The sequence below is a fragment of the Ursus americanus genome, chromosome 34 (assembly GCF_024610735.1).
Source record: "Ursus americanus isolate L20-20 chromosome 34, mUrsAme1.1.p, whole genome shotgun sequence".
NCBI classification, from domain to species: Eukaryota; Metazoa; Chordata; class Mammalia; order Carnivora; family Ursidae; genus Ursus; species Ursus americanus.
In genome coordinates this window covers 26,436,403-26,453,112 of record NC_142160.1, presented here as the reverse complement: position 1 = coordinate 26,453,112, position 16,710 = coordinate 26,436,403, and the positions used below count along the sequence as shown (strand labels likewise).

At 43.7% G+C, this 16,710-nt stretch overlaps 1 protein-coding gene across 2 annotated transcripts; it reads right to left on the bottom strand.

Moving 5' to 3' along the window:
* Positions 1-9,637: 9,637 nt before the first annotated feature.
* LOC123781455 (procathepsin L-like) lies at positions 9,638-12,768 on the bottom strand. 2 transcript variants are annotated; one of them, XM_087858743.1, is made up of 8 exons: positions 12,643-12,768; positions 12,231-12,353; positions 11,987-12,133; positions 11,579-11,803; positions 11,174-11,176; positions 10,968-11,130; positions 10,210-10,327; positions 9,638-9,737 (listed from the first exon to the last, which is right to left on the bottom strand). In XM_087858743.1, the coding sequence occupies exons 1-8, from the start codon at positions 12,766-12,768 to the stop codon at positions 9,638-9,640; spliced, it is 1,005 nt and encodes a 334-aa protein (XP_087714869.1). The 2 variants fall into 2 exon arrangements, with proteins under 2 accessions (XP_087714869.1, XP_045636883.2); XM_045780927.2 differs by lacking the exon at positions 11,174-11,176.
* Between the last annotated feature and the right edge of the window lie 3,942 nt (positions 12,769-16,710).

The window sequence follows — 16,710 nt, the reverse complement described above, 5'->3', positions numbered from 1 at the left end:
AGAGCCAAGACTCTAAAACTCTTAGAAAAAATAAAAGAAAATTTTGATGATTTAGGATTTGGCAATGGTTTCTTTGCTATGACACCGAAATCACAGCCAACAAAAGAAAATGTTGATAAATTGATTCCAACAACATTTGAAACTTTTGTGCATCAAAGAACACTATCAGTGGAGTCCAAAAGCAACCCACAGAATGGGGGAAATATCCACAAATCGTATCTGACAAGGATCAATATCCAGAATGTACAAATAACTCTTACAACTCAACAACAACAGAAACAAACAACCCAATTATGAAATGGAGAAAGGATTTGAACAGACATTTCCCGAAAGAAGTTACAGAGATGGCCAATAGTACCTGAAGAGATGTTTGACACCATCAGCTATCAGGGAAATGCAAATCTGAACCACGAGGAGATTCCACACCTCTTAGGATAGTTACCGTACAAAGATGACAAGTGTTGACAAGGATGTGGAGAAATTGGAGCCCTTGCAAACCTCATCAACTGTTGGATTGTAAACTGATGCAGCCGCTGTGGGAACCAGCTTGGGAGTTTCTCAAACAGCTAAACCTGGAGTCACCATAGGAGCCAGCATTCCACTCCTAAGTATCTACCCAAGAGAAATGAAAACATGTCCACACAAACACTGGTACACAAATGTTCCTAGCAGCAGCCAGAAGGTGGAAACAGCCCAAATGTGCACCAACTGCTGAATGGTTAGACAAAATGTGGGGTATTCTTACGCTAGAATATTATTCAGCCCTAAGAAAGGAACAACCTCCTGACGGGCTACAAAGGGGGTGAATCTGGAAAGCATCATGCCAGTAGAGAGAGTTCAGTTACAAAAGTGTGCATAATATATGACTTCATTGGTACAAAATGTCCAGAAGAGGCAAAGCTGTAGACAGAGAGTGGCCATCAGAGGCTGCCTAGGGCTGGTGGGGGAGGGAGGGTTAGAGCGCTAAGGGATGTGGGGTTTCTCTCAGAGGTAATGAAAGTGCTTTAAAGTTGATAGTGGCAATGGATGCATCATTCTGTGAGTGTAAGAAAAGGTACAGAATTACACGGGTGAATGGTATGGTATGTGAACTATGCCCCAGTGAAGCTGTTACACTAGAAATAAAGACATGCATTCAGGTGTGGAAGGTGCCACATTAACATCAGGTTCCAGGTACAACGAAACAATGAGAAAAGGGGTGTGACTGTCTAACCTAAGAGACAAGGAGGTTTCATGCAGAAGGTGTTCACCAGACATACAAGCAAGAGAAAAGCTTTTTGGAAGAAAAGCAAGCACATCAACACCTGGAATATTCTCAAGCATTTAGTGTGGCTGAAGAATAGGGAGCAAGAGGGACAAAGTAGGCATGAAAGACCAGGTCATGGGTGGCCTGGCTGGATGAGTTTAGCTGTTGGGCGAGGTTAGTCTTTATCCTATATGAGATGAGATCTAGAAAGATCCCTCTGGCACCAGTATAGAGGGTGGATTGGGAGAACTGGGCATTCACTGCTTCCTGCATTGTCCCATGACACTTGGCATCAGCCACAATAAAATGCATTTGCTTTTTCTAAGCATGTATATGCTGGGCCCCCTCAGTCAATTTGTGCCATCCCCGAGGAAAGAGACTGTCTTACTGATCTTGGCATTCTCTGGGCCCAGCCTGGGTGCAAGGCATAATGTAGGTGCTGGAAAATACTTACTGAATGCCCTTACATGAGGTTTCTGGACAACACTATTCAGGCTGTTACCTTAAAAATCACCTGGGAGATTTTGCATGTTTCCTATATTTTATTCACATAATGATATTAAGTATATAAAAACATCAGCAGATGTCACTTCAGAGATTTCTCAATAGGTAAGAGAATGGAGGTCTGAATGAGACCAGTGGCTGTAGGGATCAGGAAAAGGGACTTACCTGAGAGACATTCAGGAAATAGAGGTGGTCATAACCAATGAACAATCAGACATGGGCATGAGGAAAAGACAGGCCTCTCCGTTACCTGTGAACTACATTGGAAATGAGGAAGATGGTAGAAGAATACTGGAAGGAAGGAAGGAAGGATCCGGCTCTGGGGTGGGTTTATTGGGGTTGGGGAGTAAGTGGGTCAGATTTGGGCATGTGGACTTCTAGGTGTCTGGGGAGCAAACAGATTGGAAGCCCATGGGAAAGCTGGAGAGCAGGAGTGATCAGAAGAGACTGGATGGGATCACTCTGGGGGCACCGAGTGTGAGCCAAAAGTCTTGCTTGGAGTAGAGTCCTGTGGTGCAGCACAGTTAGGGGTGGGGAGAGCCGTGGCAGCCAGCAAAAGAGGCTAAGAAGATAGTTAGGAAGGTGGTGGAAAGCCAGGCTCAGGGGCAGAGAAGACAGAGTTTCATGGAGGATGCGGGAAACAGCTAAATAACAGAGAGGTCATGTAACGTAAGGTGGAAACATGACACAACAGCTGGTTTTGGCAACATTTCCCAAGGTGGGGGATTATATTTTGGAGGGTTATAAAGGGCAGGCACTGAGCAAAGAGGGTCAAAGAGGAAACACAAGGGAGGAAAAACTTTTTAAAAAGTGTAAACACAACTAATGAATCATCGAGCCTTACATCGGAAACCGGGGATGTACTGTATGGTGACTAACATAATATAATAAAAAATCATTTAAAAAAAAATAAAAAGTATAAACATCCCTCCCACTGCTGGGTACATATCTAGAAGAATTGGGAACAGAATCACAAAGAGATATTGGCACACCCATGTTCACTGCAGCTTTATTCACAGTAGCCAAGAAGTGGGAGCAACCTAAGTAAAAATAAATCTCTCCTGAGGGACATAAAAGAAAATAAAGTGAATGAAGAGACACTCTGTGCTTTGGGAAAGAAAAAAATGTTATTTTAGAGATACGAATTCTTCCAAAATCAATTCATAAATTCTGTGTAGCTTATGAAAATATGAACAGAATTTTTGGGGAAGAAACTTGAAAGAAATGGTATTAAATATATCTGGCAAAGGAAACCTGAACATTTGGGAAAATGAAGAACAAGGAAAGAGTAACTCTATCAAACCTAAGAGCGTATAGTAATCTAACAATATTTACATATTCAAAAAAGAAATGCAAACATCGACCAGTAGATCGGAAAAGAGCCCAACCCTGGGCCTAAAGATAGACGAGAATTTCATTTATGCTGAACAGGACCTTTCAATCAGCGTAGGAGAGGACTATTAGTGAGCAAACTGCACTGGGCTAGCTGCTCAGAGAAGAGGTACGTAGGATCCCTACCTCACTCTTTACAGCCAAATTATCTCAAGGCAGAGAGAGACTTAAAAGGAGAAAATCACAAATAATTTAGAATGAGGCTGTCCGGTGAAATTCTCCACGGTGATGGAAACACTTTTTATCACCAACGCCCCACTCGGCAGCCACTGACCACATGTGACTGTTGAGCTCTGGGAACAAGACTGGTGTAGGTGAAAACAGAAATTTACACGTTATTTACTGGCAATTATTTTTAATTTAAATAGCCACATATGGCTAATAGCTATTGTATTGGACAGCCCAGAAGAAGAAAACAGGAGTACATTAATTTATAGTTTGGTACACAACACCCATTAGATACAGAGAAAGATAAATCTGATAACGTTAATTTGTAAACACCTCTGTGGAATCAAAAGCTGAAGGTCTACACATATTTTAGCATGAATAACAGACAAAGGCTAGTTTCCTTCTTTTACTAAGTGCCTATACAAAGCAACAAGAAAAAGATAAATAATACTAATTAAGTATTTGCTAGGGACAGAAATAGGCAATTTACTAAGACAAAAGTAGATGCCCAATAAATACAAGCAAAGCTGTACGACATAAACCATCATTAAACATACACAAATCAAGCCACAAGGTTCACCTTTTTACCATCAGGTGGACAAAATGTAAAAGACTCACCATGTTTGCACTGGCAGGGATGGGTACTCTTCCATATGATGCTGGAGAATAGCGACTGATGCAACTTTTCTGGAAGAGTATTTGGTAACAACTGCACGTGAAATGCTCGGACTCTTTGACCCAGTGACTTCAGTAAGACATGTGCCCTACAGATCTACTTGCAAAAGGTCACGAGCGTACACACTTGGCATCTCCATTGCAGCTCTGTGTCTCCTGGTGGAAAATCAGAGACAAGCAGAGCTGCTCTCCATAAGGAATTAGCTTGAATCATCCTCTCAACACAAGGCTGGGCAGCCCTTCCAGTCAATGCCCAAATCTGCATGAGCTCGTGTAGAACAATGTCCAGGTCATGAAAAAGAAAATCAGGTGAGACTAATGTGCTCGACCTGATGTTCTAGAAGGGTGGTGGGGTAGACATGGAGATGAGTGTGCATAATCCCTCCCACCATCCCAGCTCAAAGAATAAAATCAACGGTTGGCAGTGGTCATCCCTGGAAAGAGCGACTTGGCTGGGGGTAAGGGCGGGAGGAGGCTTTCACCTATAATTTTGTATATTTCTGTATGTTTTACATTTTTTATTTTTTTAAATTGAAGTAAAATTCACATAAGATAAAATTAACCATTTTAAAGTGTTTAATTCAGTGGCATTGAATATATTTGTAATGCTGTACATCCATGACGTCTATCTAGTTACAGAACATTTCCATCACCTAAAAGAAAACACTCTACCCATTAAGTAGTCTCTGTCCTCCCTTCCCTCAGTGCTTGGCAACCGTTAATCCGCCTTCTTTCTCTATGCATTGACCTTGTCCTTGCATCTGGCTCCTTCCACTTAGCATACATGTTCTTGAGATTCATCCATGGGGTGGTATGCATCAGTACTTCATTCTTTTTCACAGCTGAGTAATACTCCATTGTATGGATGTACCACCTTTTATTCATCCATTCATCAGTTGATGGACACTTGAGTTGTTTCCACCTTTGGCTAGTGTGTATAAGCTAGTTGCTATGAACATTTGTGTGCATTTTTTTTCTGAATACCTGTTTTCAGTTATTTGGAGTGTATACCTAAGAGTGGAATTGCTGGGTCATAAGGTAATTCTATGTTTATTTTTTTAGATATATTTCTTTTGAAATTTTGTTAACAAGAATAGAAATTACAGTTTCAATCAATTGGAAGCATTATGCACTATTTAGTGTTTTCTTCTTTGGACCTTTCTGTACTAAAAAATAGTAATTAAAAGTACTTAATAAAAGAAAGCAACAGCTTCATGCCAATGTCCACCAGGCCAGCCTCTCCTGCTTTCATCTCTGCCCTTCCCTCTTCTCAGAGATTTGTTGAGGGAAAGGGGCTCAGGTTATTTTCCCTAATTTCCCCTTGATCTTTCTAAGGAATCACTGCAAACCTCCACCATAGCCAGGAGGAAGCCCACCACTCTGTGGAGGGTATCCCCATTTGTCCAAAGTCAAAATTCCTTTTTGTATCTATAGGTGGAAATTCTAGAAAGTAGCGTTGGGTTTCATTTTATTTCTGTTGTCTTATCAGTTAGAATTGGACACTCCCAAGATCATCCAGCACTTCTGTCAAAATGATCATTGTTTTTACACCAAGAAGAAAGCCCCCCTCTGGACTCTCAAGCATTGTCTGAGGAAATAATCAAGCATTCGCACTGGTTTCCTGCTGTTACATGTGGACTAAACTTTGTGGGCCAGAACCGACTAATCCTTAGTCTTCAATTTATGGAATTGTAAGGGATTTTATATAAAAAGCAAGCAAGAAAATCAAAATCTCCTAGAGACAAAACAACTCCTTTTACGCTAGGGGCAGATGCGTATTAAATCTAGAGTTTCACGTTAAAAAACAACTGGAAGATTCCGGAGACTTGCCTTATGTTGGGGAATATGTGCGTTCCTTTGTTGTTGAGAAGGGTCTCATCTTTGAATCAGTATTGAAATACTGATTAATATATTGGGCTCAGTAGTCTACCATTTGCATGATAAGTGAACACTGGCTTGCTATTTTCTAAAAGGGACTACTCCACTGAACAACTGTGACAGAGTGAGGAGGAGATCAGAATATCCTGCTGTTTAGATCCTACCGCACGAGTCCCACCCGTTCAGCATACTGGGTGCAATCCAGGCGGCCATTTATGGACTACTGCAGTGACGTTAACCTGTTCTGTATGGAATGCATACATTCCCCTTTACTTTATTTTTGTCTCACTGTCTCCCTTCTGAATCTGTAGATTAATTTTATGACGTGGTGAAATGTCTAAGAAGCTGCCCAGTGCAGCGCTTTTTCAGGTGTGGATGCATATTCATTAGGTCATAAAATCCATTTAACGGGTCATTACTAACATATTTTTTCCAAATGAAATGCAATCTAAAAAAATGGAATGGAAGAGAACAGAATGGATCAGATCACATTAGAACAGAACAGAATTGAATTGAATAGAAAAGTAAAGAGCGAAAAAATATCTTAGAGCACAGTAGCCAGTAAGGCAGTTTACCTTTGTTTGCATGTGTGCATGTGTGCGTGTGTGCGTGTGTGCATGTGTGCGTGTGTGCGTGTGTGCGCATGCGTGTGCGCGCGTGTGCGTGTATGTGTGCGTGCGCATGTGCGCACGTGTACGTGTGCGTGTGTGCACATGCGTGTGTGGGTGCTTGCACACATGTGCTCTGAATTAGATGTAAAATGCACCTGTTATTAATGGTCACAGTAAAAACATTTTCAGAAACACTGGCCTAATGGACTTTTCTTTCTTTCTTTTTTTTATAGATTTTATATTTGAGAGAGAGAGAGCGCGCGCCAGCGAGCACGGGAAGGGGCAGAAGGGGAGGAAGAGAGAATCTGAAGCAGACCCTGTGCTCAGCACCGAGCCTTTCCTGGGGCTCGAGCTCATGATCCAGAGATCATGACCAAGAGATCAGGACCTGAGCTGAAACCAAGAGTCAGATGCTCAACTGATGACCCACTCAGGAGCCCCCGTAATGGACCTTTCTTACTCCTAGAGCATCCCTGGTTAAACTGTGGATCCCCGTTAGGCATTTACTCTGTTTTGTAAAATTACACAGTGTAGCTTTACCTTAGAACCTGAGTGTCTTTCTTCGAGCTGTAGTCAAACTACTAAGCTGGCCTGTGAGAAAGGATATAAGAGAAATGTTTTTTTTCAAAGAGCAGAGAGTGTTATATGGGAGGAGAAAAAGTTAAAATGGAATTGGAAAAGATCTTAAATATCTTCTTTGTTGTTGTTGTTCTGATTTCATTTTTTTAATTTAAATTCAATTAATTAACATGTAGTGTATTATTTGCTTCAGGGGTACAGGTCTGTGATCGGTCAGTCTTATGTAACACCCAGTGCTCATTACAACACATACGCTCCCCAATGTCCCTCACTTCCGGAATCTGTCCTGGCCTCTGGTGCGCTGCTCAGTATCAAGTGTGATTGTTCATGAAGAGAAATGTGTTTGATTGTTTGTAAGGAATGGCAAACCCTGTCTTCCTTCAGCTGGGGTACAAATTGGGGCCTGCAGGGCTACCTACTGAGGGTCAGAGACCGGGACAACCACTGTGGAATCGCCACCATGGCCAGCTTTCCTGTCGTGTGAGGTGAGGGTGTAAGAAGGTCGTGACTGGCAACAGAATGTCCGGAAAATGAATTTTATTTAAAGTTGACCACACCTTATTGTGTGGGATAAAACACTTGAATCACTGAAGATCCAATTTATGATTGGATTCCGTGACCGTTCGCACTGGTGACGTCACTACCTCCTCAGTCCCTGCTCTAATCAATGTCGTGTGGTTCACTTGCTTCGTAACTTTGCAGTTTTCATGTTTTAAAAGGTTGCAGGGGCGCCTGGGTGGCACAGCGGTTAAGCGTCTGCCTTCGGCTCAGGGCGTGATCCCGGCGTTATGGGATCGAGCCCCACATCAGGCTCCTTTGCTATGAGCCTGCTTCTTCCTCTCCCACTCCTCCTGCTTGTGTTCCCTCTCTCGCTGGCTATCTCTATCTCTGTCAAATAAATAAATAAAATCTTTAAAAAAAATAAAAATAAAAGGTTGCAAAAGGTTTTACCTTTTAAAATAAAATTTACTTGCATATGTTGAGGTGTGATTCTTTGGGTTTTTTAAAAAAGATTTTATTTATTTATTTCGGGGGGTGCCGAGGACTGCAGTTGGGGGCAGAGGGAGAAGTAGACTCCAAGCTGAACAGGGAGCCTGATCCTGGGCTCATCCCAGGGCGCTGAGATCATGACCTGAGCTGAAGTCAGATGCTTAACCAACTGAGTCACCCAGGCACCCCTCTTTCTGTTTTTAATTCATAAACTTCTTTATAGTCAAAAAATGTAAGGCTTTTGTAAGGAGGAAGAAATTTCCTTATTTCCTCCAAAATTCTTCCAACCGGCTTAAGAATTTAATTGATGTGAGACAGATGAACGGGAGGAAAACAACCCTACAAAGTTGTATTACATAAGCACAGAGGCCCAGTAAGGAATTTGAGACCCACAGAGATGACCAAGCCAAGCAGGTTTGTTGTTGTTGTTGGGGGGGCGGCAGTTTTTATACGTTTTAGACAAAAACAATAATGTGTGAGAAATTGACAGGGTAAAGACAACAGGTATGTGGGAACTTTAAATTGCAGGAATTCTACATGGACTTTGGGCTGAGGCTGTAGATAGTAAAAAAGCCACCACGTTTGTTTCTGCAGCTTTCTCAGCTTTGAAATCCCATCAGTGCAGCTAAGGATGTCTTTTTACTTCGTAGTACAGGGAGGGTCCCTCTCCTATGGGAGACTCGTTTCCTGCTTTTGGGGGACAAAGGACAGTCTGGGTGTCCTCGTACCAGCAGTTTCCCAAATAGCTTCGATTCCAGATAACCGATGTACCATTGTGGCACATTTTGGGGTGTCCTCCCTGGGCCCCCCCAGTTTCTTCCTCTAAAACTCCCCTGGAATTTTTACAGACTACTAGCTGAGCTGGTGACTGTGGAGGGAGAAATCCAGTTAGTAAATGAGTGGTGAGAAATCTGCAGAGAGTGAAGAGAACATAGATTAGAATGAGGATGAATAAAAGGGGTGAAGGGGACGGGGAGGTCCAGACTCCCAGTTATGGACTGAATAAGCCACAGGAATAAAAGGCACAGCATAGGGAATATGGTCCATGGTGTCGTAATAGCATTGTATGTGTACAGTGAGAGACGCAGACAGTAGCTACCCCTGTGGGGAGCACAGCATAATGGATGGGGGTTGGCAAATTACTGTGTTGTGCACCTGAAACTAATGTAACATTGGGTGTCATCTATACTCAAAACATTTGGGCCTCCCAGTGTTCTCCCAGTGGACCACTGGCGCATCCAGGGATGTCCCTAGAGCCCAGTCACATTTTTGGCCCTACAAAAAGTTAATGTATTAACATTTTACCTCACTTTTACTTTGAAGTTGTTTTATTTTTAAAAAGTAAAACTTCATGCATTTTTTTTAAAAATGAAAATCCAAAAGTTATTAGACAAGTCAGTCATACAAAGTATTTACATCAGTAATGAGCAAAGTGGTAACACTCCCAGTGTCAAATGCCACACAATCCAATCACAGCTTGGGTCTTCAATGGTTCAAATGCTGTATCTTATACCATAAGGTGTGGTCAGCTTTAAAATAAAATTCATTGTGTGGATATTCTGTCCCCAGTCAAGGTGTTCTTTACACCCTCATCTCACACGACAGGAAAGCTGGCCATGGTGGCGATTCCACAGTGGTTGTCCCGATCCTTGGCCAACAGCATGTAGCCCTCCATGCCCCAGTTTGTACCCCAGCTGAAAGAAGACAGGGTTTGCCATTTATTCCAAACAATCAAACACATTTCTCTTTATGAACATTAGCACCTGATACGGAGCAGAGGCCAGGAGAGATTCCTGAAAAATCCAGAGAGGCCATTCACATTCATGGTTGAGTTCTAACCCAGCACAGAATTCTATTCCCAAACCTTTCACAGAAGCCCAAATGAGTGATAGGAAAAGCGAACTCTTGGGGTCAGATGTGTTTCAAAAATGAGAAAATTTTCAAGTGGAAAAATGAAATGATAGCAAAACTAGAGCAGGACCGTAGCAAGCATGAGACAGTATCTTACTGTTGTCATCACGTGAGTATGTCTGTGTTCCCCCGAAGTGGGGTAAACACTCTGGGACTTCAGATGTGTGCACAGGGCTTGGAGGGTCTGCCTCCGAACACTGATTCCAAAAAGGATCCCTTTTCAATTTCAAAGATAAATATTTTTTCTCTTTATACCTGTTCTTGATAATCCAATATTTTTTGTTCTCCGATTCTTCTCCTTCAAAGCCATAGCCAACCACCAGAATGCCGTGATTCAGGCGTTTACTCCTGCAGTTTGGATCATAATAAATGCCTGGAAAAGTACAATTCAATGCTGAGGTGGGACATCCCAGTGACATGATAACATGTGACAATAACCTAGCAACCACAGTAAAGGAGGCATCTCAAAATTGAGTCGTGATAGAAATCCAGATAAGATTTAGAAATCAGATCTCTTGTTTAGGTACGTTAGGGATTTAGGACATCACCTAATACTAGCAGAAATACACGTTGTCACAATCTCTTTTGTAAAGAACAGTGAAGAGGCATAAAAGACCACTTGTTGGAACTTTGTCATTCTACCATACAATGTCAGCCTAAGGAAGCCGCAGAGAACACAAAATTACTTGAGCCAAGGATTCCTTTCTAGTGTCAATCTCAGTAGTAGAATTCCTTGGAAATTTCCAAGATCCAACAGTTGGAAAAAAAAAAGTAAGCTATACCAGTCAAGTTATGTAGCCATTTACATATATTTATGAAGTTCTTAAAAGCATGGGCATAGGGGTAACTCATGTCACATGGTAACAACAGGCACAAGGGTTACAGGTACAGAATGAGCAACTATGCTAAATCCACACCTTCCTGATTTCCACATACCGAAGAGTCGATCCTGCTGTAAGTCAGGCTGGTTACCCATTTTTTCTGCCTAATTTTCTATGCAGACAAAAGCTCACCTTTTTTATAGAACTGGAAGGAATGCGGGCTTGAATCTACAGCAGCAGAGACGGGCCCCACAGTTGCCACCGTGGTCATGAGGCCGTCCTCCTCGTTGGAGACACGCCAGAAGGTAGTCACGTTGGCAGCAGATTTCTCAGGCCTGTATTTGCAGGATTCATTCTTTCAAAGGTAAAGGGGAAGGGACTTGATTATTACCATCCACCTCCTGGGGAACAGGAGCTCCAGACAGTTTGCAGCCAAGTGACTTCCAAGTCAAGTTTGTTATAAAGCATCTCAAGACGCAAAATGCTATTGATGGCTTTTGAAATTGAGAAATTAGCAGATATCTATTTAATAAAACACACTTTTGGTCCACTCATTCATAGATGTTTCACTCTGGAGATCTGTGCTGTATATTAAATGGTATTTGTGCTGCTGTGTGACCCAGAAGTGGGAACAGCTATACGGTAACCCTCTGGCAGAGAACTGTGCTAGGCTAATAGATTTTAATGACAGTTCTGACCACTCGCAGAGGAAGAGTCTGCAATCTAAAATGAGAATTCTAGATACAGTCTTTGTTTTTACTGAATATGCTCCACTTTGATAAAACAGAAGGAATTCCATTTACCCTTCCAAGATACGGATAGGATTCCTCTGAGTCCAGGCCTCCGTTGTCCTTCACATACTGGAAGGCGTTATCCATCAGGCCACCATTGCAGCCCGCATTGCCTTGAGACCAAGAGCAGTCCACCAGGTTCTGCTCGCTCAGTTTCACAAGTTTGCCAGTTTTCTGGAACATCTGTCCTTCGAGGGCACCAGTCGCACTAAAAGCCCAACAAGATTGACACTGACCCTGAACACAAAATTAAAGAGCTTTTAGTCTACAAAATTAATAGGAAGACTTTGACAACAGCCCCTAGATCTGAAAACTCCTTCAAAACATAACAAACTGTATACAGTTCCTGAGCTTCCACAGCAAGGACACTGGTTCCTTTGGCTTTACTTTTGGAGAGGGAGTTGCTGAATCCTGTCTCACCTGATCCTTCACGGGGGTGACGTAGCCTTTCTCTCTCCAGTCCACAGATGAGGGGATCTCAGCAAAGAGAGGTGCTTGGAACACGTTTCCTTCCTCAGGCTTCTGGATTTTAAGGTCATTCAACACCTGTTTGAATTCTTCACTGGTCTTCAAGGAAAAGGAAATAGAATGTTGTCAAGCAGGAGGTTTTTTAAGAAGTACTTAGAGGACGCACGAAACATTCAGCAACCCACGACACACTCACCAGGTCACCAAAGGCGTTCATTGCCATCATGAAGCTGTGTTGCCCTTGGCTGTATTCCTCATTGTGCTGGTCAATCATTTTCAAATTCTTCTCCCACACTGTTCTCCTCTGTCCTTCTTCATCCTGGAGACAAACAAATAAACTATCATCTTTATTTCTATTTAAAACCAACTCACTTGCTCCAAATGGATGTGCTCACAGAGAGGAGGAGAAACTTGACCAGGGATGGGCTGGTGGTCCGGGAGCTGTTCTCCAGCGACCACACAGGACATATGCCCACATCATGTGTGGTCATGGTGCTCTGCTTACTGCCTTGGTCAGAGCAGCCTCAGGAAGTTACTCCCCGCTGGGAACACCCACCAGCATAGAACATTCCCTGGGGGTCTCACTGGACAGCTCAGATGTTACCAACCTTGTCATACAGTTTCCCGTGTGCCGCCTTCCAGTGGGACCAGTGCGCATCTAAGCTCTGATCGAGTCGTGGAGCCGCTGAGGCCATTCCCAGACAAAGGGCAGCCAGGAAGAGAGAAGGATGCATGTTCCAAATACCTAGGAAGAAAAGAAATGAATTTCTGATTAGACCAAACCATCGGAAAAGCCATCTTCCTTTCTTCTGAGATGTTAGAACCCCTATGGTACAGTGAAAATATTGCATTTATCCTTCCAAGTGTTGGCTAAGGATGTGGCATGTGCAGGGGGCCTGCTGCCCTGCTCCCTGCCCTGCACCGTCTCCTGCTTCCAGAGCATGTAGATGGCAATGCAGGGAGTGACGGGCCCTGAGTCTGGTGTGTGGGGGTCAAGAAGTCATGCCTGGAGGGGCCGGGCCCTGGAAGAGTGCCTCCTGGGAGGCCCAAGCCCCTGGCCCTCAAGGCTGGTGTCCCCCCTATGTTTTCAGGGATGGCCCCTCCCTTCAGGCCTTGGTGGGGGATCTTACCTGGGACAGGTGCAGTGGGGCAGGCTCAGTCCCAGATGCAGGTCAGCGAGTGTCCAGCAGGCCTGGGGATGGATGGAAGGCTGCCCATTTAAGCCTGGGATTTGGCCCTGCGGGTGCTGCCCCTGACACCTGCCTCTGCTGCAATTGGCTGAGCCCGCCTGTGGGTGGAGCCTCTGTGCCCTGGAGCTCTGGGACCCTGGGGCATGTGATGGCTGCTCCCTACTTGTTTCAGGGGAAGTTGTGCCGGCCTCAGTGGACGCGGGGAAGTCAAGCGAGAGGACTGGGGAAAGCCCTGTGGAGGGTTCCGGCACCTCCCTGGGGGACATTTCCTAGCAGGAATTTATGTGTTGGCAGGTGGTTCGCGAAAAGAAGCTCACAGGGAGCCTGAAGTGTGTTTCCAGCATCACCCTGCATATCCTTTAGTCCTAGAGTCTTTGGTTAAAATCTTCCTGAGGGCTGAGAACAGGGTAATCTAGTCTAGTGATTCCTGTTTATTCCAAGCAAAGGTAGGGCAGCTGGAGGAAGTAAACCCCACAGGGGTATGTGTTATCAGTGTTTCGGGATGGGATGCCTGTAATCTGGAGAGGACTGGCAATCCCCCAAACAAGGGATGCCCTGGGCAAGGCTCAAGTGCTTTCAAGGAAAGGGACTGATGGGAGCGCTGTGCAGGGAAGCTGTAGGATTTTGTAATTCTGCTGTCCTAACTCCCACAGCGGGGATTCTTCTTTCCTCTCCGGTCTTTCTCAAAACCAACAGAAATGATTTATTTCCAGAAAAATATGGTTTAACAAAAGAAGGAAAGATGGAATGTAGAAAGTGCTGCTTCTTCCCCACTCTCTGCGTTATGGATTATTATGTTTCTCGGTATTCAATGTGCTTTTCTTGAGATTTAATTTTAAAAATTTAGAAAAACAGCTATTCAAAGCCAAAAAAAAAAAAGGTGCTCATCAGGAGACCAAGAATTTGCCCTCTGATGACCAGTTTTGCTCTCCTTAGAAACACGATTCCACACGTCTAGACAGTGGGTCATGCTCCCTCTCTGGACCTATGTCCCTGAGACCCCCCAGTGATCCTCCTCACACCTCGTCTCCAGTCCTTCTCTGCTCGGGCAGGGCAGGGTCCAAGGGATTCCGTGCAGGGGCTGGGAGTCAGGGCAGGGCCGGGAGGGGCATTCTGCAGCTCTCAGCTGGGGCCCCTGCAGGCTCCCCAGGGCCCTCAGCCACAGTTTCCTCATGGAGGAAATGGGCTGTGATTAGAGTTTCCTCAGAGGATTCTGTGAGACTGAATGCACTAACACATGTCAGGCATTAGCGCAGAGTAGGGCTCATGTCATACTGCTTCCTTGTGAGGTCAAAGACAAACTCCTTCCAAAGTTCGTGCTTAATTCAGAAAGCATTTATTCAAGAATTTAATTCATAGGCCATCCCTACTTATTTCTTTACTTCCTGGGAGCCAGGTTACCAGATAGTGAAATGAACCATAAAGTCTAGGTAAGCAAGCTTATGTGTTAAAAAGCCAAGCTACATCTAGTTATCATTCTTAAACCATGTTCCCAAACTGATAAATTAGGCACACATCTCCTAGGATTATGCCCACAGAACCTAAAATACAATGTATTGTCTCACGTTTGACCCATTATGCTGGAGATAATATCACATTTGTAAATTACAGATAGCTTATTTTGCCTATTAGGATTTGGGAGGTCATTCAAGGGTGCTAGGGCGGCTGATGTTTCTTTAAAAGCCGTTGAGATGACAGTGAGACGACATTTCATCCCCAGCAGCATGGATGTAATTGACGAGGCAACACCGAGTGTGCACGAGGACGTGGAATCACGGACACCCTCAGACATTACTAGTGACGGGGCTAATGGTAAGCCGCTGGGCAGGGGCTCCCTGGCTTCTTATAACAGTAACTACACACCGGACACTAACGCAGCAATTCTAGCGTCAGGTATCTACCCAAGTGAGGATGTTCACGGCAGCTTTACGCATAATAACTTCCAACTGGAAACCATAGGAGAATGAACACCACAGTGCGTTCATCCTCAACAATTGAAAAAGAACGAGCTTTCTCCGCATGTACCAACACAGACGATTCTTAAAAACACTATCCGGGGGCGCCTGGTGGCTCAGCTGGTTAAGCACCCAACTCATGATTTCGGCTCAAGTCATGCTCTGGGGGTTGCGAGATCCAGCCCCATGTCGGGCTCCACACTGGGCATGGAGCCCACTCTTTCACTCTCCCTCTGCCCCACCCCCAAAATAGAAAAACTATGTCAAGCAAAAGAAGGTACATATTGAAACGTACATATGATTTTATTTTATGAAGTTCAAAGGGTAAAACTAATCTGTGGTGTTAGATATCAGAACAGTGGTCTTGCAGGGGAATTATTGACTGGAAAGGGGCACAAGAAAACTTATTAGAATATTGGGAAATTCTGTATCTTGATCTGGGGGTAGTTCCATGTGTGCCTACATTCGTCAAAACTTACACAGCTATATACTTAAGACCTATTAATTTTACTCTGTGTAAAGTTCTACCTCAATAGAAACTTCGTTAGGATAAATTTGAGATCAAGCCAAAGAAAGTTACATTGTAAAAAATGGAAATCTGTATCAGGATATTGAGCAGATTCCTGCCTTTTCTCTGAAAAAACAAATCTGTAGAAAGTAGTCAAGAAGCTTTCTATTGGCCCTACAGCTGTGCCCCAAGAAAGACCACTAACATCTGTGCTTGTTGGCGTGGTGGAAATAAGAAGCGACAGCAGGTCTCCCTCTGAAAAGCAGCTAGGAAAGGAGACTCTGACCTCCAGGTTCTCTGTGTCACCGGCACCTGCAGCCTGGGTTCATCCGAAGCCAGGGGGCAGCTGCTCCAGTGGCCAGAGCAGCCCAAAGTCAGGATGAGCTGCTGGGAAGCCTGTTCACCCATCTGGGCCTTTCTTGCTTCTTCTGTGAATTATTCCAAAGCACTTAGCTGACTTAGGATTTAAATACCACTCTTTCATCTTTAAAGCCACAGGAGAACCATTAGTTACTGATTTCACATTTTATTTGTAAAACAATAAATGTTTTCCTAGATCCTTAGAGATCATATATTTTACTTAGTCCATCTTTCTAAAGCAGAGCCTTAGAACATCTACCAGGGAGGCCTCTGCTGGGAAGGAGCAAAAGACGGGGAGACGAGGGAACTGACTTTCCTTCAGGGGAAAAGATGGGCTTTTTTGTTTTTTGGGTTTTTTTTTTCTGTATTTGACCTTTCTGTTTGGAAATCCTGCTTCTCTATGTGAGGGACCTCGTTTCTACTAAACTATGTGCCCCAGTCATTTCATACAAAATAAAAACTCTACAGTAGTGCTTGCTTTTAAGGATTTACAATATGTTTATGCATCTTGGGGAAATCTTTCTTTAAAGATTTATTATTTCAGTCAACCATTTATTGAAGGTAGTCATGTGGTTCAGTATTCCAAATGATGGAGGATAGGAGTCCTTTAAAAATTCACACTTTTGGGATGCCTGGGTGGCTCATTTGGTTAAGCATCTGCCT

Excerpts from the sequence above, each read along its gene's own strand:
- LOC123781455 (XM_087858743.1), bottom strand. The coding sequence starts at position 12,768 with ATGCATCCTTCTCTCTTCCTGGCTGCCCTTTGTCTGGGAATGGCCTCA. Across the intron at positions 12,354-12,642 it reads ACGGGAAACTGTATGACAAG|GATGAAGAAGGACAGAGGAG; the intron begins GTTGGTAACATC and ends GTTTGTCTCCAG. Across the intron at positions 12,134-12,230 it reads TGAACGCCTTTGGTGACCTG|ACCAGTGAAGAATTCAAACA; the intron begins GTGAGTGTGTCG and ends TTTTCCTTGAAG.